The sequence below is a fragment of the Gambusia affinis genome, linkage group LG16, assembly GCF_019740435.1.
Source record: "Gambusia affinis linkage group LG16, SWU_Gaff_1.0, whole genome shotgun sequence".
Classification (NCBI taxonomy): domain Eukaryota; kingdom Metazoa; phylum Chordata; class Actinopteri; order Cyprinodontiformes; family Poeciliidae; genus Gambusia; species Gambusia affinis.
The window spans coordinates 20,799,716-20,826,776 of NC_057883.1; the positions used below are offsets into that span (position 1 = coordinate 20,799,716).

General features: G+C 37.7%; 1 protein-coding gene across 1 annotated transcript; it reads left to right on the top strand.

Moving 5' to 3' along the window:
- Positions 1-1,941: 1,941 nt before the first annotated feature.
- LOC122846544 (glutamyl aminopeptidase) lies at positions 1,942-27,001 on the top strand. The gene is made up of 20 exons (XM_044143569.1): positions 1,942-2,718; positions 3,771-3,912; positions 5,709-5,843; positions 5,935-6,055; positions 7,030-7,184; positions 18,218-18,331; positions 18,404-18,538; positions 18,865-18,930; positions 19,023-19,088; positions 19,727-19,887; positions 19,967-20,049; positions 21,426-21,562; positions 21,647-21,702; positions 21,786-21,936; positions 22,762-22,835; positions 22,910-23,014; positions 23,135-23,308; positions 24,360-24,500; positions 26,397-26,478; positions 26,630-27,001. The coding sequence occupies exons 1-20, from the start codon at positions 2,075-2,077 to the stop codon at positions 26,774-26,776; spliced, it is 2,889 nt and encodes a 962-aa protein (XP_043999504.1). The 5' UTR covers positions 1,942-2,074; the 3' UTR covers positions 26,777-27,001.
- Positions 27,002-27,061: the final 60 nt, after the last annotated feature.

Below are 27,061 nucleotides of genomic sequence, written 5' to 3' on the forward strand. Positions count from 1 at the left end.
TGACATTAAATTAAGCTAAAGCAGTAGTTTAATGCATGGATTAAAAATCTCTTTATTGTTGGTGGTGCTGTTGTTGGTTTGTAGTTTAATTAATCAACTATTTCTTTTTTGTATCTTTTCTTGATTTTGGCAGTTGTAGTCTTCCATATTCTTAATTTAGAAGTAGAAAAAATGAAATCACAGTAAAATTTTATTCCACTTACTGACTCTGCAAAATGAATTAATGAATTAAAGCAGTTGTTTGGCATCATACCACCATTTTTTCCAGGGAGAATTAAAACAACAAACTATTTATTTTTAATAACAGAAAAAATAAATAAATCTGCTCTTAAGGGACTTTGTATGTTTTAAGACTCAGACATACTAACTTTGTTTGTGAGAGGCCTTTTAAATTGTGGCACATCTGAGCTTCCGTATCCACATGTAGAACAGCTTTATTTCATATATCTCTGAGTTCATATTTACTGTTTTCAGTTCAGCCTGTTTGCCTCATGTGAAAATAATAACAGGTGAATTTGTGATGATCTCACTGTATTTATTGCATAACGCCACTTTACAGACTGTCGGAATGTAAATACAGTTTACTGTAGAGAAGTTCTCACCCCCGTTATTTACTTTTGGAACTAAATGAGTAAGTCATTACTGAAACTACACCTGATACTTCTGCTGCTACAACATGTGATTCAGTTTGAGTTCAGTTTACTTGTTTTTCAACGTGATTCTGCCTCTTTCACATGTGAGTGAACAGTCATGATGGATGTTTGGATCACACTTACGGTCAAGGATCAGGACACCATAAGATTCGTTCTATCTCACTCATCTTATCACCGGGAAACTGCAAAAACAATAAAGATTTACGACGCTCAGGATCAGATATGAGTCTGTGAAAGTGTTTTTATCCTAAATAGAAACCAAATAACAAGAAACGACTGAACAATGATGATTATGATAAAATAGGAGTTAAACTAAGTGCTAAAACTAAATGTTTAGAAGTCAAATCACATTTTATACTCAAAATCCACTTCAGTGCATGAAGTTTATGTTTTGGTCTCTTAAGTTTTTTCCTTTTTTTCATATATCACCAGGATCTTTTGTTGGTAGCACTAGAGAAAGTTAGAACAGATCAGACTGAACTGACACTGAGCATGTCTGCTTTCTCTGATTGGTAACTAAGAGTGACAGTTCATTAGGGAAAAATCAGTCTTATTCATTTGAATTTTTCCGTTATCATTGACTTAAACAAGCTTCTATCTATGGCTGAAAAGTAACTTCTACGTTAGTTTTATCTTATGTAAAGTGTACTAAAATATTTGCACTAGAAACTAAACCAAAAATACTTGGTAAAATGTGTTTTTGCAAAGTTTCCAGTTTTCTGCAGACCTGCAACAGTATGCATAACAACAGGGGCTTAAATTTAATTCCCTCCAATAATGCAGGTTAAGACATCAGCTTTTAGATTTTCATGTATTTCTGTAACCTGCACTGCAAAAACACCAACCATCATCAAGTATTTTTTGGTCTAGTTTCTAGTGGAAACATCTTAGTACACTTGAAATAAGACAAAACTAACGGATAAGTAACTTTTCAGCAAGATGTAGGAACTTGTTTTAAGTCTAATATTTTAGTAGTGAACTAATCTGCCAACAGAACAAGCACTTTTTCAGCAATATTCAAGAATTATTTACTTAAATCAACCTCCAATAACTTGCTGAAAAGCTACGTATCAGTAAGTTTAGTCTTACTTCAAGCTTACTAAGATGAAAACCAGACAAAAACAAGGTAAGATTTTGTTATTGCAGTGTAACAACACAGGATGTTAAAGCCTAACTGCTGATTTACAGGCAGACAGTAGATGTTTAACAAAAAGAGGCGTGCTAACATCATGCAGGACCAAATAAAACGCTCAGCGACTGTGAGATTCTCCTTTTACTTCTCCTCCTCTTTCCTCTCTCCTCCCCTCAGCACTACAGGGACAAACTTTCACACAGCTAATCTAAACCTAGCAGCAGCTCCTGATTCCAGGAAAAGCTCAAAGCGTTTTTACCTCCAGAAGTTTGGAGCTTGCAGAGTTAGCATGCCCCACAGCTTGTCCATGGACTTGGAGAAAAAGGAGAAGCGGTACTGCATTCGAGGCAAACATGCGGCCATCATCTGTGCAGTGGTGGTGGTTTGCTCCTTGGCTGTTGGTTTAGGGGTTGGACTCACTAGACCCTCCTCCTCCACTCCAGAATCCACACCAGCCCCAACTGGAGCCCCAACTGGAGCCCCAACAGAGCCCCCTCCTTCTGACAGGGGGCCCTGTCTGGCTTCGTCAAACTCCAGCGGGGACTGGAAAAACTTCCGTCTGCCCGATTACGTGAAGCCGATCCACTACGACCTGCACCTGGAGCCAAACCTGGTGGATGACACCTACACGGGCACAGTGGACATCCAGGTGGAGGTGAGTAGACCCACCCGCCACCTGTGGCTGCACATCAGGGAGACGTTCGTCAGCGCCAAGCCCAGGCTGAAGGTGCAGGACAGCCACGGGGTGCAGAGGGAGGTGGAGGTCAGCCACTGCTTCGAATACAAACCTGAGCAGTATGTGGTGGTGGAGGCCGCGGAGGAGCTGCCCGCCACAGGAGAGGTTTACGTGCTCAGTCTGGACTTCCAGGGCTGGCTCAACGGATCGGTGGTGGGGTTCTACAGGGTCGTCTACACAGAGGAGGGGAAGACCAAGTAAGAAAATAAATGATTAATCGTGATTTATTGTGATTAATCACAATTAATTGCAGTTATTTGTGATTAACCACGATTAACCGATTATTGAAATAATCAGATTAATCATTATTAATTGGGTTAATCATGGCTAATCACAATTAATTATGATTAATTGATTATTTAAGTAATAGTCAACTAATTTTGTAATCAATTAATTTTCAACTGGATTTTGCAGACTCAACAAAGGCTATTTTATAAAATAGATTAAAGTTGTAATTAAAACTAAATTATAAATAATTATCAGAGTTTGTTTAAGGAAATGATTTCTTAATATTGATTTTAAGTAGCTTTAGTTCTATTTATTTCTCTTATAATAAGGCATTTTCTCCATATTATAGGAGAAATAATCTGCCAGTGGAATTAAAAATAAATATTGATGACTTATCTACTTAAAGTAAGCTCCTATATCTTGCTGAAAAGTTAATTTTGTCTCATTTCAAGCAAACTAAGATATTAGCACTACAGAAACTAGACCAAAAATACTTTCTTGCAGTAGTATTGTTTGGTCCTAGAAAGAGAAATGGTACTAGATTAGTTCAGTTAAGCAGTAATTGTTCACAATTTTTAGTAGACAGAAATGTTAAATAACTATCAGATACTGAAAACTGAGGTTGTTCTGTAAAAAAGAGCAAAAATACAGACTCACTGCACATTTTTGGAGAATTTTACAACCATAAAATCCAAAAAATACCAGGTGGCCCAGTTACACTTATGGTCATCAGAGGGTTAAATTCAGTTTTATTGGTATCTCAGCGGGAAATTGGTTTGTAGCAGTCATTATTTTTACAAAATGCATCCGTAGAAGACCTTCTGTTAGTACAGCACAACTACAAATATCATGAGAAATAATTGCTCCTATTACTCTCAAATCCTAACATCATAAAACATAATGTCCCACGGGATTGCCCTGATGCATTAAAGTGCATTGTGCTCCGAGAATAACAAGTCTAGTTTGAGTATAAAGATGTTGATAGGAGCTTTTAATATCTACATCTCTATTCTCCTACCAGGAAGATTGCTGCAACTGATCACGAGCCGACAGATGCCCGGAAATCATTCCCCTGCTTCGACGAACCAAACAAGAAAGCCACCTATAAAATCTCCATCACTCATGACAAAAACTACGGCGCTCTTTCCAACATGCCACCAGAGGTAGGACTGCAGTCAGCCATGTTGGCTATGAATCAAACTGTTAGGACGGATTCTCAAAACCAGGGAGTACTCAAGAAATACTGAAATGTTTCACAAGAAACTGGTGGACCTTTAGTCCACACTGTAAAAACGTCTCTATAGCTACATTCACACTGCAGCATGAAGCGATCCAATTCCGATTTTTTTGTCAAATTGGATTTTTGTTTTTTTTTTGGTGTGGTTGTTTAGACTTCCAAATATAGGCGACCTGTATGTGTTCTCCAGTGTGAACCGTAAACGACCTGAAAGTGTCCCGCATGCGCAGTAGAGGGCGCAATAACTTTACATATAGAGAGAGCGCTCAGAGTTTTGTCAGTCGCCATAAAGAAGAAGTGCTCAGTGTTTGTGGAAGTGAACATGGATGCTAACGGTGGAGCACAGCTTGCGATTTTGATCCAGCACAGTAACAACTTAATCCTCAATAAGGGCCGTAATGGTTGTTGATTTTCTTCTCGCTTGCGCGTATCAGAATTTGTCGAATATCAGTGATATTCAGGTCGGATGAATGCAACGTGGATGTCAGGTCGCATTTGAATATGATACGTATCGGATGTCCAAGAAAAGAAATCCAACGTGTATTGAAAATATGAAAATATCAAATATAGGTCACATTACGTAAACAAAATCGGATTTTGGTTACTTCAGACTGCAGTGTGAACGCAGCCTAATTTATGTAAAATACCGGCAGCTGCGTATTTATACGGTAAACTTCGGTAAAATTCTGTCGGTATTTTACTGTTGCATTTTCACCCGGTTATGATAAACATGTCGACCACATTGGGATAAACTTGAGTGAATAATCGGTTTCTTTCTGACCACAACTATCTAATCGAAGCTGGATTAGCAATCAACGATTAATAATACATTAACTGGAAAAAAATTCGCAATGGATGACGTCACCCTCATCCATCGATTTAAGTCTAACAACTTCTTTCTAAGGGCTTTAATGGAAAACAAGTGCTTGCCTCAAAACAGCAAACCTGGTAAAAGGTTCATTTCCACTGAATTCCCAATATGGGAAACTCATCAATGTCCTTTTGTGGTTAATCTATAATTCATTGAATCACAGACAGTAACTTGTAGTGAAAACAAATATTTTAAATGCTTAATTGTGCTTTGTTGTGTTTTATTTATCTTTAAGTAAAACCCATTTGTTCCTTTTGAGTCTTTTAGCATCTTTGCACTTAATTTTCTTCCCTTTTCTTTAGTCTTTGAGCAGCTGGAAAAGCTAGGAAAAAATGACTAATGCATTATTATGAATGATCTATGATCTGTCCAAAACAGCAGCAAATTTTCCCAAATATTCTAAAGAAAAACTTCACAATTTTAAGTATTTTCAATACCTATGTATTTTTGAAAGCACAGTTAAATAATAATTTGACAGAGTTACTTTTACTGGAGTATTATTTGACCAGTAGGATCAAGTATGACTCAGTACCTGGTCCACCACTGGTAATAGTTGGTAGTTTGGTAATAAAATACTTGGAATATTGAAATTTTGGAAAGCAAAGTAAGAATGTTCCTCATGTTACTCTACATCAAGTCCATTGGGAGTTTATTGTCTAGTGATAGAAATTAATAACTGTTTTGTTTTTGCATCAAAATTCTAACTATTGAGTGTCTTAATATTTCAAACAAAACCAAGAAACTGAATATGTTTCTATTAAAATCACAGAAAGCCAGATTTGGTGTGTTTTGTGTATTCCCATCAATACAAGCCAACTGTTAAAATGTATCATTTTGCTTTGCCTTTCCAGGGTTCTCCTGAAGAACTGCCAGGCAATAAACTAAAAACCACCTTCCAGAAATCCATTCCAATGAGCACCTACTTGGTTTGTTTTGCTGTCCACCAGTTTGATTATGTGGAAAGAACCTCTGCCAGCAACATTCCTGTAAGTCTGTCACAATCAGCGAATTAATTTAAAACAAATGATGAACTTTTGGTTGAGGTTTCAGTGATTGTTCTGGTGTTTTCTGCTGCAGTTGAGGATCTACGCCCAGCCCAGCCAGTTAAAAACTGCAGAATACGCAGCAAACGTGACGAAGGTCATCTTTGATTACTTTGAGGAGTATTTCGACATGTCGTACTCCATCTCCAAACTGGGTACGCTACAAAACCAGCTGGAAGCAGACCAGTTCAACCTAACAAAACCAATTCAATACCAGATTGAAATTCAAAATTAATAAGTTTCAAATTAATTATAATTGATTTGAAGTGTAACATTGACTCATTCAATATACAGTCCATTTTTGTGTTTGATTTTATTTACTTTGTTATTTATTCAGTCAGTCAACAAATTACTTATTATCCATATTTCAAAACACTGCAGCAATTAACTCAGTTTGACTGAAATGGCTCAAAGCTTATATTTATGCCTAAAATTAAACTAAATTAGCCATTCATTATTAATTAAACTATATAAAAGTCCCAAAACATACAACTTATTGATATACACAGAAACATAAATGTAAAGTTAACTATCCAAAATCCAAAACAAATACAATACAATTTGAAATAATTTACCCTTTTAACTGTAGAATATTTTCTTTATTTTATTTTTTACCTCCATAATAAAATACACCCTCTAAAGTCCATAATTTAATTCCAAATACAGCAAAAACTCTATTTTTATGTAAATTTTTAGGTTTACGTTTTGTAAATTTACAAGACACGTCATAAATCTTATCCAAATCATATAAAATCCGTGTTATTTCGTTCCAAAACAGCTCCTCAAATTAGTTAAATTTCCATCCTACTCAGTCCAGTTCATACACCTAATCGCGTGTTTGTTTTTGACGTAATTTATCTTGATTACAAACTCTCAGATTAGCTGTCAATGCTAGATATTAAATCTCCAAGCTAAACTTCATTTTATAATTTAACGCTTCACCAAATGTGGTTTACAAATCATTTACTTTCTGTCTCCTGACATCAGTTTTATTATGTAATATAATTTCACTTCTATAAAGTAGGTAGAGCTTGACATTGCAGCACTGAGTGAAATTATCATGCAGGAATGCAATAAAACTTATCACATGCAGTCACTTCAGAGGCTTCTCTGTGCTGTTCTGATCCAGATAAAATAGCCATCCCTGACTTCGGTACCGGTGCCATGGAGAACTGGGGCCTCATCACCTACAGGGAGACCAACCTGCTGTATGACGACAAAGAGTCATCCTCCTCCAACAAGCAGCGAGTGGCGAGCGTTATCGCCCATGAACTGGTTCACCAGGTATGGATAGAGGAGAACATACTGGTGGGAAGAGAGACAGGAATCCAGATGCAAATAAATAATTTGGGTTTTGAACTAATTTTACTTCTAGTCAAGTCAAGGTTATTTGTATAGCAAATATCAAAATCATCAAGCAAATATACATCAAATGTATTGATCAAAGCTCCAGTTACTACTAATCAAACATGTGGGCTTTTAGCCTTGATTTAAAGGCACTGATTTAAAGTTTGTTCCAGATTTGTGGTGCATAGAAGCCGAATCCTGCGTCTCCATGAAGACCTGAGAGGTCTGGAAGGTTGATACAACACCAGCAGATCTTTAATGTTTTGTGGTGCTTTATAAACTAACAGAAGTATCTTAAAGTCTATTCTCTGAGCTATAGGGAGCCAGTGTAGGGACTTTAAAACTGGGTGATGTGCTCTATCTTCCCGGTTTTAGTCAGAACGCAAGCAGCAGCGTTCTGGATCAGCTGCAGCTGTCTGAAATCTTGCTGTTGCAGTTAACATTGCAACTAAGGATAGTTTTTCTAGCTTTTGCTCAGTCATTAATCCTTTAATAGTGGAAAAGAACTTCAGGTGGTAGAAGGCTGACTTTATAATTGTCTTTATGTGACTCTGAATGTTCAGATCAGACTTTTTTGGTTAAGTTTTTTGGTTCAGTTTCTCCAGCCAGTTTCTCTAGATCTGGGGGAGAGAATCCTTGAATGTTTCAAGGATTAGTTTTTTAAACCTTCAGGTGATAGAAGTCTGACTTTAGAACTGTCTTTATGTGACTCTGAATGTTCGGGCCAGAATCCATCACTACATCTAAATTTCTGGCCTGATCTTTAGTTTCTAGTTGTAATAACTGAAGCTGTGCTTTCATTCGTTCCTCTTTAGGTCCAAAGATAATAACTTTTGTATTGTTTATGTTCAGCTGAAGAAAGTTTTGGGTTCTTTGTAGTTAGCTAATCTTTTTTTTGTTAGAACCTTTACAAACGGGGGCATATAGATATTGAATAAGAGGAATCCCAGGATTGAACCTTGTGGCACCCCACTGTAAGGATATGGTTGTTTCTGTGTGTTTATTTAGATTTCTGTGTTCTGTGGAGTCTCTGTGTTGTCCCATCTGACCCGTTGATTAGTTACATCTGTTTCTTATTTCCCCTGATTATCTCCCTGCGTATTTAAACCCACCTGTGTTCCTTGTTCCTTGTCGGGTTCTTGTCTTATCTGTCTGGTCAAGCCGTCTGGTTGTGCCAAGTCGTCTTGTCAGTCTTCATTTGTATGTATTTCCAGTTGCTACCAGTTGTGACCATTAGCCTCATCTGTGCTGCCTGGATTATTGTGTTTTTTGGGATCATTAAATCATCACTTCTTCATTCCAACCTGGATCCTCGGCATCTTCCTCACCACCTCTTCATTGCAACTCACCCACATTTGATTTCTGTCCACTCTAATGAGAAGTTGCATATTTAAACAAATGTTTTCTAGTTCTGGTCCAGAGAGTCCAGTCACTCTAATCACTCTGTCATGGTCAATTGTGGCACTGAGGTCCAACAGAACCAACAAAGAGCAAATATAAAATGTAAGTGTCACTAAAATAATTTATTTCTTGAAAAATTTTATGTTTATTTCTAAAAATTAGAATAACGTATTCTAAGTTGTTTAGTTCATGTTTTAAGATTTGTGTTATATGATTGTATTTTATTTCGACTCGAACTATTTTGTTGGAAGTTATCGCGAGATTTGTGTACATGCGTGAGGCTGCGAGAATTGAATAAACATAGAAGAAGCAGAAGCCTAGAACTGAGCTACACGCAGCAGCCTTGTGTCTCCGGTAGTAGTCAAGGTATTTTATAGTTATGTTTGTAATGTTTTGTGAATTTATTGGTTATGGTGTTTTTACGGTGTTTTAATTACTTAATATTTTGGTTTAGAGTGAACAACGCATTTAATTATTCAGTTAAAGACCTCCGAAGTGGCAGGCGGCCACGAGGTAACCTTTGTCAGAGCACATGTCATCTGTCTGTCTGTAAATGTATTTATGTCTAAAGTTTTGTCTTTTATTTCTGTAGTTTTCACGGCATTTAATAAAGAGCCCGTCAAAAGGAAGCCGTGCCAGTGTTGTCGCTTTGGAGTTACAGTGAAAACTCGCCCAGCCAGCGCCGGTAAGAAGCTCGTTAAGACGACGGCAGCTGCAGTGAGTGACGGTACCGTGGTGCAACACAAGAGGGCGCCATTGGACAAGCTCAACTTTCACAAGATGTCAAGCACAGCAGCAACAACCATGTACAACTGAAGTAAGGTGGAAATTAAGAAAGGACAGTGTTAAAAGTAGAAAAAGAGCGGTTTAAGTGAAGTTTAAAGCCACTATAAGTCTACAACACATTTGTCAAAAGGTTACTTATTTTCTACTGAGCTTTGAAGTGATGTGTTGTTGTTAAGAAAGGAGTGTTGTGTATTTATCTTGAGATCAACTTAAGTTTGAAGTTAACAAAGTTCTTTAAGTTGAAATACATTTGTATTAAGAGTGAAGCTCATTACAGCTACAGTATAAAGTAATATTCAAGTCACATAAGTTAGAATTTGTAAGGAGTGTTTTGCAATTTAAATAGAGCATTGAGTGACAATTAACCAGACTTATAAGATGACTGACAATGAACATAAAGAGCTCAATCCTGTATCATGTGCTATAGAGGAGGAAAATGATACTGAGCAAAACTCAGAACCACAGACGGTTCGAAGAAGTGAAAGAGTTAGAACGTTAACCGAAAAGGGTAAAGAGCTTCAAGAGGAGAAACTTAAAACGCTTCAACACAGATATGCAGTCAGTTTTGAAAAATGGAGATATGAAGCAAGACTGAGCAAAGTAATACTAAGAAAAGAGGCTTCAAACAGTGAATTAAAGGAGCTGATTAACAATGTAAACATCACCTGCAGAGATATGCAAAACATTTATGAAGAAATACGACAAATACAAACTCCTGATGCAGACGCAAGGCGCAAAGTAGATGCATGTACATCACTTTCTGCATTCATTGTCAGAAGAGCTGAGAAACAACTGCAAGGAGACTTTGCAGAAGGCGATGAAGAGCCATGGCCAGATTTTGGGTCATGCTTAGGGTCTGAAAGCACGACATCAAGGTCAAAATCCAGAAGGTCTAAAAGTAGCACAGATAGTTCACAAACAACCAAGAGACTGGAAGCAGAGGCTCAGGCAGCTGCATCTCAAGAAATATTAGCAGTTATGGAAGAGCAAGAAAAGGAAACATTAGAGTTACAAAAACTGGAACGTGAAAATTTGGAAAGGCAGCAAGCCATGGAAGAGCAGCGAAGAAAGATTAAACGCTTGGAAGAAGTTAAAAAATTTAATGCCGCAAAAGCACGAGCAAAGGTTTATGATGAAGCTGAAAGTATTTCTGCAAGTCAGAGTTTATCACAGAGCATTAAAGCCGAAAGTGAAATCCAAGCAATCCCTGTCACAGCACACAGTTCTTCTCCAGTTCTAAATGTTACCCAATTCCATGATGCTACAATCGTTGGTTCTGTGCCACACATTCCTTCAGTAATAAACCAAACTCAAGAAAGTCCTGGTGAACAACCTAAGACCTCCATAAGTCAAACACTTAAAGCATCAAGTCCACCATTCATCCCTCAAGCCACTCAGGTTTCCTCTGTTGCAACTCAGCAACAATCAAATTATGAGCTAGTTGGCATACTAGCAGAAGCAATAAGTGCTAATCGTCTTCCAACTCCTGAACCTACATTGTTCACTGGAGACCCTTTAAAGTTCAAAGATTGGCAGTTGTCATTTGAAACCCTGATAGAAAGGAAAAACATTCCAAAGAATGAGAGACTCTATTATCTCAGAAAGTACCTCGGTGGACCCGCGAAGAAAGCAGTTGACGGTTTTCTTCTAGTGGGGACAGATGAAGCATATGACTCAGCTTGGAAATTGCTGGAAAAACGTTTTGGAGATCTATTCACCATAGGAAAATGCTTCAGAGATAAGCTTCACAGCTGGCCTAAAATAAACTCCAAGGATGGAAGTGAGTTGAGGGAATTTGCTGACTTCCTGAAGAATTGTGAAGCTGCAATGTCACATACAAGGTCATTGGAGGTTCTCAATGATTGTATGGAGATCCAGAAACTCCTGCTAAAACTTCCAGATTGGTTGACCACAAGATGGAACCGGACAGCCATGAAAATAAGAAGGGCTAGTGATGGAGAATATCCTTCTTTTCATGTGTTTGCTGATTTTGTATCCACTGAAGCAGACTTAGCATGTGATCCCATAGCATCAATGCAAGCTCTTAAAGGTTTGGAAATAAGTAAACCCAAACAATTACGCAACCAAGTCATCCAAGCAAAAACGCTAACAACAAACTCAAATCACACAAAGACTGTAACCTGTCTTTTCTGTAAAAGAAATGGTCACACACTTGATAAATGTTTCAAATTCACAGAAACCTCACTGCAAGACCGTATCAAGTTTGCACAAGCGGAAAGGCTGTGTTTTGGATGTTTAAAGAGAGGACATCATTCAAAGAAGTGTGACAAAAGGAGCACATGTGAAAAATGTCAAAAGAGACATCCAACATGTCTGCACGATGACACACATTCATTGAGCGTAAAAAAGTAACACCTGCAGTGGGTGAGAAGTCTCAAGACAAGGACGAAGCTGATGCTAAAGAAGGAGATAGACCATCAGTTGCGATCTCTAACAGAGTAACTCAAATAACTTCAAGCACGCTGACATCCTCTATACTACCTGTATGGGTTTCATCAAAGAACGACCCAGATAGAGAGGTATTAGTTTATGCACTTCTTGATTCACAGAGTGATACATCCTTCATCTTGGATGAAGTAGCCCAAGATCTTGATACAAGTAAAAGTAAAGTTAATCTCGGCCTGTCAACCATGTCCGCCAAGTCAACAGTTATACCATGTGATAAGCTGGTAAACCTTCAAGTCAGAGGATATAAGGATGAAAAGAGAATTACATTACCACCAGTCTATACAAGAGAGTTTATCCCTGTCAACAAATCACATATCCCAACGTCCTGAAACCACCTTAAAGTGGCCTCATCTGGAAAAGCTGGCAGATAAGCTACCTCCACTGCTTGAATGCGAAGTTGGTCTACTTATCGGCTATAACTGTCCACAAGCTCTCCTACCACGTGAAATTCTTGCAGGCAAAGAGAATCAACCTTATGCACAGTTAACTGATCTCGGCTGGAGCATAGTTGGTTGCTCATCTCAAGTTCAAAGTCACAATGATGTCATCGGTACAAGTCACAGAATCATTGTTCGTGAAGTATTTCCTGTTTCACAACCAGCAGTTGAACTCAAGCAACAAGTGCATTTTGTATGCAGAACCCAAGTAAAGGAAGTCAGTCCAACTGATGTGATAAAGGCTTTGGAATCTGATTTCTCTGAACATGCAACAGATGACAATCCGGTTTCACAGGAAGACATTTTGTTCATGTCAAAGGTGACCAAAGGCATAAAACAGAAGGAAGATGGTCATTACGAACTCCCGTTGCCATTCAAAACAGACAATCCAAATCTCCCAGATAACAAGCAAAGTGCTGAACACAGATTGTCTTCATTGGAACGTCGACTCAGAAGGGATGAGAAATACTATAAAGATTATGTCAAGTTCATGAATGATATTATAACTCGTGGAGATGCAGAAAAGGTGCCAGAACAAGAGCTGGACAACAAGACAGCATGGTACATCCCGCATCACGGGGTTTACCACCCCCACAAGCCTGAAAAAATACGTGTGGTTTTTGATTGTTCTGCACGCTTTCGGGGAACATCTCTCAACGATCATCTTTTGACTGGACCAGATCTCACCAACACACTGGTCGGAGTGTTATGCCGATTTAGAAAGGGCCCCATCGCCATTATGTGTGATGTGGAAAGAATGTTCCACCAATTCCACGTCATTAAGGAACATCAAGATTATTTAAGGTTTCTTTGGTGGGACAAAGGTGATTTGAACTCCAAACCTTCAGTTTACAGGATGAAAGTACATCTTTTCGGAGCAGCCTCATCTCCTGGATGTTGTAATTTTGGACTGAAGCACATTGCATCGCAAGGTAGAAACACATTCAGCAAAGAGACTGTTGAGTTCATCCAAAGAGGTTTTTACGTCGACGATGGACTTGCTAGTGTAACATCAACAGCCAAAGCTATACAGCTGGTCAAAGAGTCGAGGGAACTTTGCAAAACAGGCAACCTACATCTGCATAAGTTTGTGTCAAACAATAAAGAAGTGCTTGCAACAATTCCCCAAGAAGAACAAGCTCAATCCAAAGATCAGAACATGGCTTTAGGAGAACTCCACATTGAACGTGCACTTGGAGTACAATGGTGCATTGAAGCAGACGAATTCCAGTTCAGAGTTCAAGTTAAAGACAACCCATTGACCAGAAGAGGGGTACTCTCGACTGTCGCTTCCATCTATGACCCTCTTGGGTTTGTCGCCCCATTCACATTGATTGGAAAGCAAATACTCCAAACATTATGCAAAGACAAGGTTAACTGGGATGATGATCTTCCAGACCACATTCTACCACGATGGGAAGCATGGTTGAGAGACCTGCCTAAGCTGGCAGCTCTGAAGATCCCACGAAGCTACTCACAAGACATCAACATCATACAGTATGAATTGCATAACTTCTCGGATGCGAGCCTCGACGGTTATGGCGCATGTTCATACCTTAGAGCAATAAGCAAGGAAGGACAGATAAGCTGTTCACTCGTCATGGGAAAAGCGAGAGTTACACCCATCAAACAAATGACCATCCCAAGACTCGAACTGTCTTCGGCTGTAACTTCAGTTCGCAACGCTGATGTAATCAAACAAGAACTGGAAATTGAAAATCTACTAGAATATTATTGGACAGATTCACAAGTCGTACTGGCATATATAAGCAATGATGCTAAAAGATTTTACACATTCGTTGCCAATCGGATTCAACGAATAAGACAAAGTACGAGTCCTGAAAAATGGCAGCATGTCAGCTCAGAGGAAAATCCGGCTGATCAGGCCTCAAGGGGTTTAACCGCCGCACAACTGAAAGAATCAAACTGGTTCAAGGGTCCAGATTTCCTTTGGAAAAAGGATCTTCCAATCAAAAGGAAAACGGTGGGAGAAGTTGAAGAGACAGATCCTGAACTTCGAGCAGGTCATGCGCACACCATGCGGTCAAAAGAAGTGAACCCTGTTCTAGAGCGTCTAAAGAAGTTCTCTGATTGGTCGAGAGCAATAAAGGCTATTGCCAGACTCAAACGATGCTTAAAAGAGTTTAAAGGTGTTCAAGAAAGAACAAACAAAACAACAGATCTTGAAGAGAGAAGAGACACAGAAGTGTTCATTATCAAGCTAGTGCAAAGAGAAGCTTTTACTGAGGAAATACAGAAAATCAGATCTCAGAAGGAAAATTCTCTGCACAAGCATAACAGACTAAAGCAGCTAAATGCTTTCTTGGACAAGTCCGATGTTCTCAGGGTGGGAGGAAGATTGTCCCAATCAGCTTTGCATCATCATGTCAAACATCCCGCAATTCTTCCCAAGGAGTCCCATGTATCAGCCCTCCTCGTCAAACACCATCATGAACGTGTACATCATCAAGGAAGAGGCATGACCATAAATGAATTGCGTGCAAATGGCATATGGATTCTAGGATGTGGAAGTATGGTCTCTTCGCACATTTACCACTGCGTTAAATGTAGAAGATATAGAAAGGCCACAAATGTCCAACTGATGGCAGAGTTACCAGAAGTAAGAACAGAAACAGCACCTCCTTTTACATATTGCGGTGTCGACTGTTTTGGCCCATTTATGGTAAAGGAAGGAAGAAAGGAAGTCAAAAGATATGGATTATTGTTCACCTGCTTATGTTCACGAGCTGTGCATATTGAAACACTTGATGATTTATCCACTGATGCTTTCATGAACGCTCTTCGGGTTCTGATTGCCATAAGAGGTCCTGTTCGACAGTTAAGATGTGATCAAGGGACAAATTTTGTAGGAGCCAGAAGAGAGTTTTTGGAGCTAATGAAGGATATGGACCAAGAACCACAAAGAGCTATTGGTTGCGAGTTTGTGATGAACGTTCCAACAGCTAGCCACATGGGAGGCATCTGGGAACGCCAAATTCGGACAGTACGAAGCGTACTAACAGCAATGTTAGATAAATTCGCAAACAGACTTGATACAACTAGTCTAAGAACATTTCTTTATGAAACAATGGCCATCATTAACAGCAGACCTTTAAGTGTGGAGTATCTTAATGATCCCTTGGGTCCAGAGCCATTAACTCCCAATCACATATTAACGATGAAGTCTTCAGTTATTCTTCCCCCTCCAGGACAGTTTTGCAGAGAGGATTTGTACTTGAACAAAAGATGGAGAAGAGTACAATTTCTGGCAAACGAGTTTTGGCAAAGATGGAAACGAGAATATCTGCTAAATCTCCAACAGCGACAGAAATGGCAGAAAGTTTCAAGGAACCTGCACATTAATGACATTGTGATCATACAAGATGATAATGCTCCAAGATGTAAATGGAAACTAGCTCTAGTAGTTGAGACTCTAGAAAGCCCAGACGGCAAGGTTCGAAAGGTGAAACTAAAGACAAGTGAAACGACATTTGACAAAGGAAAACCACTGACAAGGTTGATATATTTAGAACGACCTATTCACAAGGTAGTGACGTTACTTGAGACTAATACAGAGTAAAACAGACTCTAATCTGGACACTCATTGAAAAATCACATTGAGAACCAATTAGTGATTTTGGTGGGAGTGTAAGTGTCACTAAAATAATTTATTTCTTGAAAAATTTTATGTTTATTTCTAAAAATTAGAATAACGTATTCTAAGTTGTTTGGTTCATGTTTTAAGATTTGTGTTAAATGATTGTATTTTATTTCAACTCGAACTATTTTGTTGGAAGCTATCGCGAGATTTGTGTACATGCGTGAGGCTGCGAGAATTGAATAAACATAGAAGAAGCAGAAGCCTGGAACTGAGCTACACGCAGCAGCCTCGTGTCTCCGGTAGCAGTCAAGGTATTTTATAGTTATGTTTGTAATGTTTTGTGAATTTATTGGTTATGGTGTTTTTACGGTGTTTTAATTACTTAATATTTTGGTTTAGAGTGAACAACGACGAATTATTCAGTTAAAGACCTCCGAAGTGGCAGGCGGCCACGAGGTAACCTTTGTCAGAGCACATGTCATCTGTCTGTCTGTAAATGTATTTATGTCTAAAGTTTTGTCTTTTATTTCTGTAGTTTTCACGGCATTTAATAAAGAGCCCGTCAAAAGGAAGCCGTGCCAGTGTTGTCGCTTTGGAGTTACATAAAATGTTATCATCTATTGTGATACATAATATTTCAGCTTTTATAAAAGCTTTAGCTCTGTGTTGCTTTCAGGCCTCAGATGATAAGAAGTTACTCTATCACTGCTGCTCCTTTCATCTCTAAGTGGAAATCTTCCACTGCAACCAAACCAGAGACCAAATTTGTCCTGTAAATCATTAAAACTGGTTTTATTTGAAATTTTATTACAATGCACAAAGTGAGATGATTTATTCTCCAGTTGAATAAGATAAGGGGTCTGTTTAAACTTTTATGAAGTGAACCAGATTGTTCCTGGTTATTTATGAATCGTAGTAAACTTGACTCACATGAACTGTGCAGTGAACCTTTAAACCTTCAGAGTCCAAAGATAAGCAATGAGCAGACAAACTCATGGCAAAGCACATTTTTAATATGAAAAATACTTTTCTCAGCACAACATAGAAAAGTATGAAAATGAAAGTTTTTCAAGTTGGAAGGATAATTTTAAGAAAATCAACTTAAATGTAGCATAAAGATCCTGGATCTTAGTGTCTTTTTCAAGGAGTTTCCCTGTGAATGTGTGGATTCGCTCCGGGTACTCCAGCTTCCTCCCATGTTTCATACCTGGGAATGAACTACAACTTATGTAATTGTAAACTCAGCTACGTAAAAGCTTTATTTTTATTTAAGATTTATTACAAAAACACAATTGTAAAATAAATACATTTATTATCTGAAGTAATAAAATCATTAACAAAAATAACAAAAAACAAAATTAAAAACATTAAATGAATTAAATTAGAATTAAATTGATTAAAATTAAATAAAGTAATCTTTTCACATCAACCAGTCTTTACAGAATTTTGCGGTTGTTTTTGTGATTTTTTTCAATCAAAATGACAGATTTTGTGCTAATTTAGAAATATTTGCAAGGAATTTTGACAAAATCATGCTTATGCTTTATGGTAAATGTGGCTTTTTGTTCTTTGACATATCAGTCAGGGATGATAACTTGACATCAAGGCAGCAGTGTCATAAACGTAACAATACTGCCACCTACAGGTGGAAGTTAGCATCACTTAAACCCAATATTTTTGACCTTTTTGCTGAAAATTTGCAATAAATTCACAATTACACTTTAACTTTTGTTCTAGGAGTTCAGACACATAGGCTGGAGCTATAAAAGTATGCAACTTTTATGAAAAATATTTTTTTATATGTTTGTTGAAACTGTCGTGAGACAATCTGTGAAAAAAATTGAGCTCCTCTGCCGTCTCCCATTACTCTCAGTACTATTTAGCAACAACCAGTCAGACCCAGGAGGGGGGTCTTCACACCATCCTTCCACTGTCCTTCTGTGCTAGCTGGTAATCTGCAGCTAGCATAGCATGTTTTGAAAGCTCAGGCAAGTTAGCATAGCCATGGATAATAGCAGATAAATTGTTTTCCTGTAACAGTGAGTTGTTTCTCCACCATTAGCACACTTGTCAATGAGTTCATGAGGTTGATTGACAGCGCTAAGACCCTCCTCCCGCTCTGATTGGTTGCTTTGGGCGACAGTTTTAACAAATGTGTAAAAAACATTCTACACTTTTATTTATTTTCTATACCAATCCCCACCTGCTTGTGGATGTCATAAAATATTTTTGCCATTCCACCTTGTTTGGATCCTCATGTCGGTTTTCTCTCTCAGTGGTTTGGTAACATCGTCACCATGGATTGGTGGGACGACCTCTGGCTCAACGAAGGCTTCGCCAGTTTCTTTGAGTACATCGGCGTTGAAGAGGCCGAGCCGACCTGGGACATGGTGAGTTCTTCAGTTCTCCACAGAGGCGGTGAAACTCTGAGGATGTCAGACTGACGAAGTCTCCTTTCACAGAGAGACATCATGATCATCAGTGACGTGCTTCCTGTCATGGTGGACGACGCCCTCGTTTCCTCTCATCCAATCATCGTGGACGTTTCGAGCCCGGCGGAAATCACCTCTGTGTTTGATGCCATCTCCTACAGCAAGGTGAAAACCTTCAGAGACTTTTTAAAAGATTATGATGCATGTACTTTTCTTTTAGTTGTTTGTCAGACATGTTGGCAACACTACAGAGGTCTCTGTAATATCTGAGAGGATTTTGACCAAAAATGCTGCAATATATCAATTAGCATTTCAGATTCTGAGCACATAAATTTAGAAAAATATCAGCTAACCTTGATCCAAACTTCCACTAAACTTCCTTACCTGCCTGCTGTGTTCCTTTGTCTTTGTGACAAAGTTTGTTCTCCAGCAAACCTTCTAGGTTTAATAGTCTAATAGTTTTCTAATTAGACTGTTGGCCTTTTTTGCAGGGAGCTTCTGTTCTCCGCATGCTGGAGGACTGGATGGGAAGGGATTCATTCAGAGACGGCTGCAGAGTGAGTGGACTTTCAAAAAAACTTCTAAATAAAAGTTTCCAATTCATATTTATCTTACAGTGGTGTCTGCTTCTTCTTTCTTCTGCTTGCAGAAATATTTAAAGGACTTCAACTTCAAGAACGCCAAAACGGCCAACTTCTGGGCTTCTCTGGCTGAAGTATGTTGAAAAGTGATTATTATGACAGAATGAAGGCAGATTTATAAACTCCAGCTAGACAAAATGATACAATTTCACATTTAGTTTTAAGAAAAGGTAAACTTTTTCCATTTGATACAAAACACTGTTAATCTGGACACAATCCTGTAGGGTAGAGGAGTTGAACTCATTTTCATTTTTGGTTGTGACAGAAGTATTGATAAAACTTGATACAAAGTAATGTTGAGGCAGCATGTTGTTAAAGTAAGAAACACTGCCACCTGCAGGTGGGAGTTAGTGTCACTTAAACCAATGTTTTTGACCCCTTCTCTCGAAAATTTGCAATAAACTGAGAGTTATGCATTAGAGCAAAAAACCGGAAGGAATGGTTGATATAAAATGGCTTCAGGAACATAGAGGGCCACATAAAAAGATATATGGCGGTGTGGATTTGGCCCCCAAGCCTTGAGTTTGACACATGCACTGCAGGGAACAGAAATACTATGGGAAAATATCACCTTCTGTGTAGTGAGTGGGCCTAAATTGGTGCTGAAGAACTTTCAGAACTTTTACTTTTGTTCTTTTTAAGCTAATGTTTCACAAAAATAAAAGTAAAAACATTTTGAAGCTTACACACAAATGTTTCTCTCTGTGTTTAGGTGAGCAACTTACCTGTTGCAGAGGTGATGGACACCTGGACCAAACAGATGGGCTATCCGGTCGTAGATGTCACCATCTCAGAGTCAAACGCCAAACTGACCCAGAAGCGTTTCCTCCTGGACCCCTCGGCCGACCCCAGCCAGCCTTACTCACCTTTCCAGTAGGATCCTCAGAGAGAAACTCATAAATCAATTCCCTAACTATCATAATTATTTATCATGATTCTGCCTGGGTTTCAGATACAAGTGGACCATTCCTGTCAAATGGTACTCCGTGAAAAGCAACAAGACAGAGGAGACGATGTTTAACAAGAGCACTGCCGGTAATTTTCCCTTTTCTCTTGAAAATGACCAACTTAAACTGTTTTGAGGCACAAAAAAAAAAACAATCCACATGTCATTTTAATTATTAAATTAATCTAAACAGATTCTCTAAACACGTGCATAAAAGAAAACTATCAAGGAAAAGTTATTAAACCATCTTGAAATACAGCATGTACATTTTAAATGGGACATATTGAGTAAAATTTATATTTTGCCGATTTTTGTATTTCCATTTGGGTTTCTACTGCATCTAAAAGCGTTTAAGAAAACCAGCCAGCCGTTTTTTGGTAATAAGTTTGTCTTTCTGTCTCTGGAAGATGAGCCCTTTCAAAACCTTCTGGTATGTAACAAATCACCAGGCACTGCCCGTTACCTAGCAACCACAGCAGAGCCCAGCCCGTTACCTAGCAACCCAAGCAGAATTAGAGCTTATTTGGATTTAAAGTGACAAGAGGCCCTAAAACAGATAATTCTGAAAGGAGTTCGCCTGCAGAAATGACTGTGTTGCTGTTGCCTGTTCATATGAAGAGGCCTACACTGCAAAACATTTGAGGCGCATTTAGTTGTGTCTACTATCTTTTGCTCGTTAAGTCAAACAAATTTAGTGAGTTTTAGATTTTGAACCCAAATGTGTGAGATGGTGAAAAATAACCTTACAGGAGTAAGTTGTGCTAACTTTTTATTAATTTTGTCAAACCTCCGAGAGTTGAATAAACTGGAGTTTTCAGGTCAGCACTTAAAAGAACTGAAAGAAGAAAGTAGGAACTATTTCCCAGAATGCTTAGCGGCAGGTTTTTGCATCCTGAGATGGAAGTGCGCTACATTGATCTGTCCTGTTCACACTTAATGTTTTTGGGCTGAATTCATTGTGATGTTTAATAAAATTTGTTATCAGACCAGAAATTTTGTTCATGAAATTTGAAACAAGAATCCAAATTATTCTAAAATAAAATAAGTAGCTATTTTAAATTGATATTGTGAGTAAAATAATAGAGAAATGTGGCTCTTTTACTAGGTGAGGGCAGTTTTTTCTTGCATATTGTGAAATAATTATTTGGTTTAAATTGCAGCATTAAGTTAAAACTCATAGTTCAAGATTAATGGACTTAAAAATAAATGCTTGGACAACTTTCCTCTTGTTGTTAAATCAACTTCATGAACTTAAATTTCTGAATTAAAACCAATACAAATTTCTTGTTGCATTTTCAAGGCAGCAGGTGGACTTTCATTTTCAAGCTAAACCACCTTCAGATGGTTGAATTCACGTCTAGATTTAAGACTAAACGAGACTGAAAGAATAAGTAAACAGGATAAATATCTGTTTTGGACATCTTTATGCTCATAAATGAATCACAATGATTGTTTTCTCTTTCAGAACATGCCATCATCGACTATTCGCCCTCAGCAGACGGATTGCTGAAGATAAATAACGACCATATTGGGTTCTACAGAGTCAACCATGAAGACAGCATGTGGACTGTAATCAGTCAGCAGCTCCAGGACAACCACACGGTATTTCTGTCCATAGATCGGATCTTTATGTTTTCACATTTACAGTTTTAACACAGAGCTCAAATGTTCTGATTTCTTGTCCAGACCTTTGATGCAGCCGACCGAACGAGTTTCATTGATGACGTTTTTGCTCTGGCGAGGTAGAAAAATGAAAGCAGAGGGAAACCCTGTCAACATTACAGATCAAAATAAAGATAAATACTGTAAATTTGGGTTTTTTTAGGGCTGATATTGTCGATTATGGTAACGCCTTCAATCTCACAAAGTACCTGAGTGAAGAGTCGGAGTACATCGTTTGGAGTCGTGTGGCTTCATCCATCGCCTACGTTCGGGACATGTTGTCCAACAACAAAGTTATCTACAAAAAGTTTCAGGTGAGCAGAAAAGAAATTCACAACATAAAGATATTTATCTGGAGTCAAACTAAATTTATAATTTGCTGTTTTTATTATTTTGTGCTTTGATGATTTTAAAATTAAAGAAATCTGTTTATCTGGATGAATGCAAATGTCGATACTTGGAAACAGTTCAGCTATCTTGCCAAATTCCTCTGGAAAAAACAACTGTAGATCTCAATGAAGTTTTTTATTATTTTGTTATAAAAAATAAGAGATTTGTGTAGAAAACATCAAATTTGGTTAAAGTTCATTCCTTTCAGTTAACAGACAGGGGAAAAAATGATTGTATATTAGTATAAAATACATAAATAATATCACATAAACAAAGAAAGAAATAAAAAGGAAAACTATGAATATTATTTTCATTAGTGTGACAAAGGCAATGTTTTTCTAAGACTTTCTGAAAGCAGAAAAATGTTTAGAATTAAATGGGAAAAGTTGTAAAACTAAAGCAAACAATAAACCATAAATTATGCCAAACACAATATTGCAAAAATAAATCCAGATGCAATAATTATGATATTCTTTCGTTATTAAAATATTTTAACTGTTGAAAAGTTTTTGCCTAATTGTTTTTTATCCTATCAATGTTGTCTAACTTTTTGCCAAGCAGCCAAAATAATAAATACTGGAAAAAGGCGAATTATCTTTTTAAGGGAACCCATTTCTGTTATTGTACATTTTCCAACTTGTTGCAACAAAAGTGACTTTCTCTTACCTGTTTCTGTAATTTATTTATTTTAATATTTTATTTGCTTCCTGGTTATATTTAAAATAAAATTACGTTATTAATTTTTCCAGAAACTGTTTGGTGAACTGGTTAGACCAATTGCAACACAACTCGGGTGGACAGATGAGGGCACACAAACGGAGAGGTACAGTAGTAAACAAAGTGGTTATTATTTATATTTTTGACTTAATGGTAATAATATTGTACTGTCTGTTTAAGGTTGCTGAGGGAAACTGTCCTCAACATTGCATGTCAGATGGAAGATGCAGCCGCACTGAAAGAAGCATCAGATATTTTTAAACTGTGGATCAACCAAACTCAGAGGTTAGCTTCATTAATCCAGTCATGCCTGCAGAAAAACAGGACCATTAATGAAAATCTTAGTCTTAATTTCTAACACATCTGTTGTTTAAAAGTGGTATTTTCACTCCTGTGGACCTGCAGCAGCGTCCCGGTGAACCTGAGGCTGCTGGTGTACCGCTACGGCATGAAGAAGTCCGGCAGTCCGGAGCACTGGAACCAGATGTTCCAGAGGTACAAAGACTCGACTCTGGCTCAGGAGAAGGACAAGCTTCTGTATGGACTGGCATCGGTGGAGGACACGGACCTTCTGCACACGTAAATAACAAAACATGTCCTTCATTTTCAAGATGGCGTAAAGGTTTGATCTCCTCAATAAGCAACAGGACAAACAGCAACTCGTAAGAAACAAGGCTAAATGTTGAGGAGGCTCAAAGTTAGAGGAATATGTGCTGTAAGTAAGGCAACGTTTGTGTACATATAGCATAGTATGTACATTTTACAGGTTTTTGTACTTCCATTTGGGTTTCTACTGCTCCTAAAAACAGGCCAAGCACAAAAAAACCAGCTGTTTTCTAGAAATACATTTATGGTTTTAGGTGCAAGGAAAATGTTACAAATCACCAGGCACTGCCTCTCACCTAGCAACCCCTAGGAAGCCCAGAGAGTTACCTAGCAACCCAAGCTGAGCTCCAGCATGTTTGGTCAACAGGTTTTAACACTGTACGCAATGGCTGCTGGAAAAAACGGGTGTTTTGTTGTCGACCACTTGCTGGATTCTTGCTGATTGTATGGGAAGCTCTACTTCTGCTTTTCAAAGATGTACAGTTGTATAATTGCACATCTGTTTGCAGCCATTTTCACTGCCAGTGTAAAAGTTTGGGGAGTGGGACGGAGGGTCGAGGCCAGCAGCAGCTCATTTAAATTTAAAGTAACAAGACGCCTTAAAACATCTCATTCTGAAAGGAGCTCAAAATAGACTGAACTGACCAGAGTGAAATCTCATTATCTAAAAATGATTTTGTACAAAAAATGTAATGAAGCTGTTTTGTATTGCCCATAGAGAGACATTTCCTAACTTCTTTAAGGGAGCTGGAGTTCTGCTTGGGTTGCTAGGTAACTGGCTGGGCTTTGCTTGGGTTGCTAGGTAACTGGCTGGGCTTTGCTGGGGTTGCTAGGTAACGGGCAGTGCCTGGTGATTTGACTCATTTTCCTGCCAAAACTGGCAGAGTTTTGTTCTTATGGGCTTGAGTTGTTTTTAGAAGCAGTAGATGAATAAAAACGTGCAAAATGTGAATATTTTTGGTCCAAAATGAAGTAAAAATCTGGTGAAGAATAATGAAAAGGAAACTCTTCTTCTCTCCAACAGGCTCCTGGAGGCCACCAAAAATGAAACTGTGATGAAGAGTCAGGATCTGTTCACTGTGGTGCGGTACGTGTCGTACAACCCACTGGGTCGGACCATGGCCTGGGACTGGACCACGTCGAACTGGGACTATCTGGTCAATAGGTCAGTGGGACTGGACAACAACAAACTCAGATTCTTACCCATTTTTATTCAATTTACATGTTTCAGCCTACAAAGAACCAAAATCTCTAAACTTAGACTAGTTTGTTACTTTAAGGGAGTTCAGTGAATCTTTCATGAAAAATTAAAATATTTCAAAAATGTGCAGTCACCGGACGTCCAGCTCTTTTTGTAGTGTAATAAGCTGTGATAACTTATCAGACTGTAAAGACTGTTTCATCAGGAGAGAGATAAAGTAGGGAGCTTCCTGTAAGCTGTGAAATATTTCCTTCAGGGAACGATTATGGATGTCAATAAAATTATAGTTGTTGTTTTAATCAAAGGTGGTTCTTGTCAAAGTCCAGATCAGATTTAAAGGAACTTCTGTGCATCTGCTTTTTGTTTTTTAAATATTCACAATAGATTCAAACTGCTGTTTACATGCACCAAAAAAAAAAAAAAAACTCATCCATGTTTATTACTAATTGTCTGTAGTTAAATCAGAACAAACTCCTACTGTATTTGCTAAAAGCCACAACAATGAGAGAAAGAATCTGTCACAATTATTTATTAATGTCTTCTCAGTTTCTTCAGTATTTGATGGTTTTGTAGTCAAACTTGAAGATATTAACAAATAAATTTCTGACTTTCTTTCTCTCTTTATCCTTAAGTAGCATTTACTTTGCTAATTCTAAATGACCTAAAACAAGAGAAGTTTGGTCAAATTTAATATCAGAAAAACAGACCTGTGTATGAAAACCTCTGGCTTGTTAAATCTGTCGTATCTATGCAGCTGTGCAAGGAAGTGAAGACAATGCTAGGAAAGGCGTGCTACAGTTGCGCTTCTTACTAATGTCTTTATTTTTCTGAACAGCTTGGACAGAGACCCATCGTTACCATAGAAACCAAGGGTAACTAAGGATACCTTAAAGGGCCCAACATAATATTGTCCAACAGAATACCTGCAGCGAAATATCATCTGAATTAATTAATCCAAGTCACAGTCACATAAAATAAATTAAATTTTCGTAAAAAAAATTTATTTTTACTTTTTATTGAAAATATCTGTCAGGTTTTCTAGTTTCTGGGGTTATTCTTCAAATTTTTTTTTTGTTACAAATTTCAGTAATTGTTGCCACTAAAAAGCAAACCAAGTTACTTCTGAAAAAACTTCATACTGTAATGTCACTTAAATGTGATTCCAATACTGTGTGAGGGATATTCAAACAAAAATTATGCTGGAAACAAATTATGAGTTTGCAAATATTCAGCTTTTTACATAATATTTTACAATTTGTTTACTGCAAAAACACAAAATCCTACCAAGTCGAGGTTCTACTGCAAATATCCTTGAAATAAGACAAAACTAACTCGTATTAGATGTAGGAGCTTGTTTTAAGTCAATAAATCCCCAATATTGATAAAAATGTACTAATTTGTTTTGCATTTAGTTACGATTCTACACATGCAGGGTTAAAATAAATACATTTTTTGCTAAATCTTGCAGAGCATTTTTATTTTTGATTATTAAAACTAATTTAAAATGTATTTTAGCACAAAAACACCTTGATTAGTTTTTCTTTGCTGCACATTTTTGTTTTATTAAAGAACCATCACATACTTATTTTTAAAGTAGTACTCATTTTGGTGCTGTTGTATATTTATTAATTCCTTTTAATATTTAATGTTTTTATGCATTAGGTTTTGTGGCAAGGCTTTTTTCAGTTTTTCCAACTTCTTTTTTTTTTTTTTTTGTATTTTTATTTTTTTTTTCCTGAGACATTGAACCTAAATTATTTAATGTTCAGATCATTTATCTAATCAAAACTGTATTGGAAAATCGTAAACATGACAAACAGTCCTCTGTTGGCGACGCTGATGATTTCTCCGTCACGACAGATACACCATCAACGACAGGAACCTCGGCCGGCTGCCCAGTCAGATCACAACCACCTACAACACCGAGGCGCAGCTGTTGCAGGTCAAAGTTCACCATGTTTTTCTGCTTCTAATCATATTTTAATACATTTATGATGTCAGAGAAATCACTTTAGGCCTAAACTGGTTCTGAATTTGTTTGATTTCTTTTTGTTTTTCTTTGTTTGTGGTATTTTTTCTCTCTGGACCTTCAGATGGAGAATTTCTTCAATCTGACTTCAGACGCTGGAGCCGGAGAAATGCCCAGGAAGCAGGCGCTGGAGACGGTGAGGAACAACATCGAGTGGATCCAGAAGAACGAGGCCGAGATCCAAGCGTGGCTCGGGAGCAATGTGTCCTAGAACCAGAACCAGAACCAGAACCCAGTTCGCTGAAGCTTAGAAAATGTACCCCCGGTGGAACAAAGACAGTAGTTTTTGATTCTGCACTCAGAAAATTGGGAGAATACTCATTACATGCCCTTATTTATAATTCTGGTTTTAAGAGATCCTGTTAGAATGTGTATTTATAATCAGAATCACTTCAGGAACATGGAGCTTAATAAAAAATATTTTTATTAATAATCACTTTTTGTCCTGTAAATTATTCAAAGTTTGTCCCAAACGAAGCTAAAGATTCATTTTTTC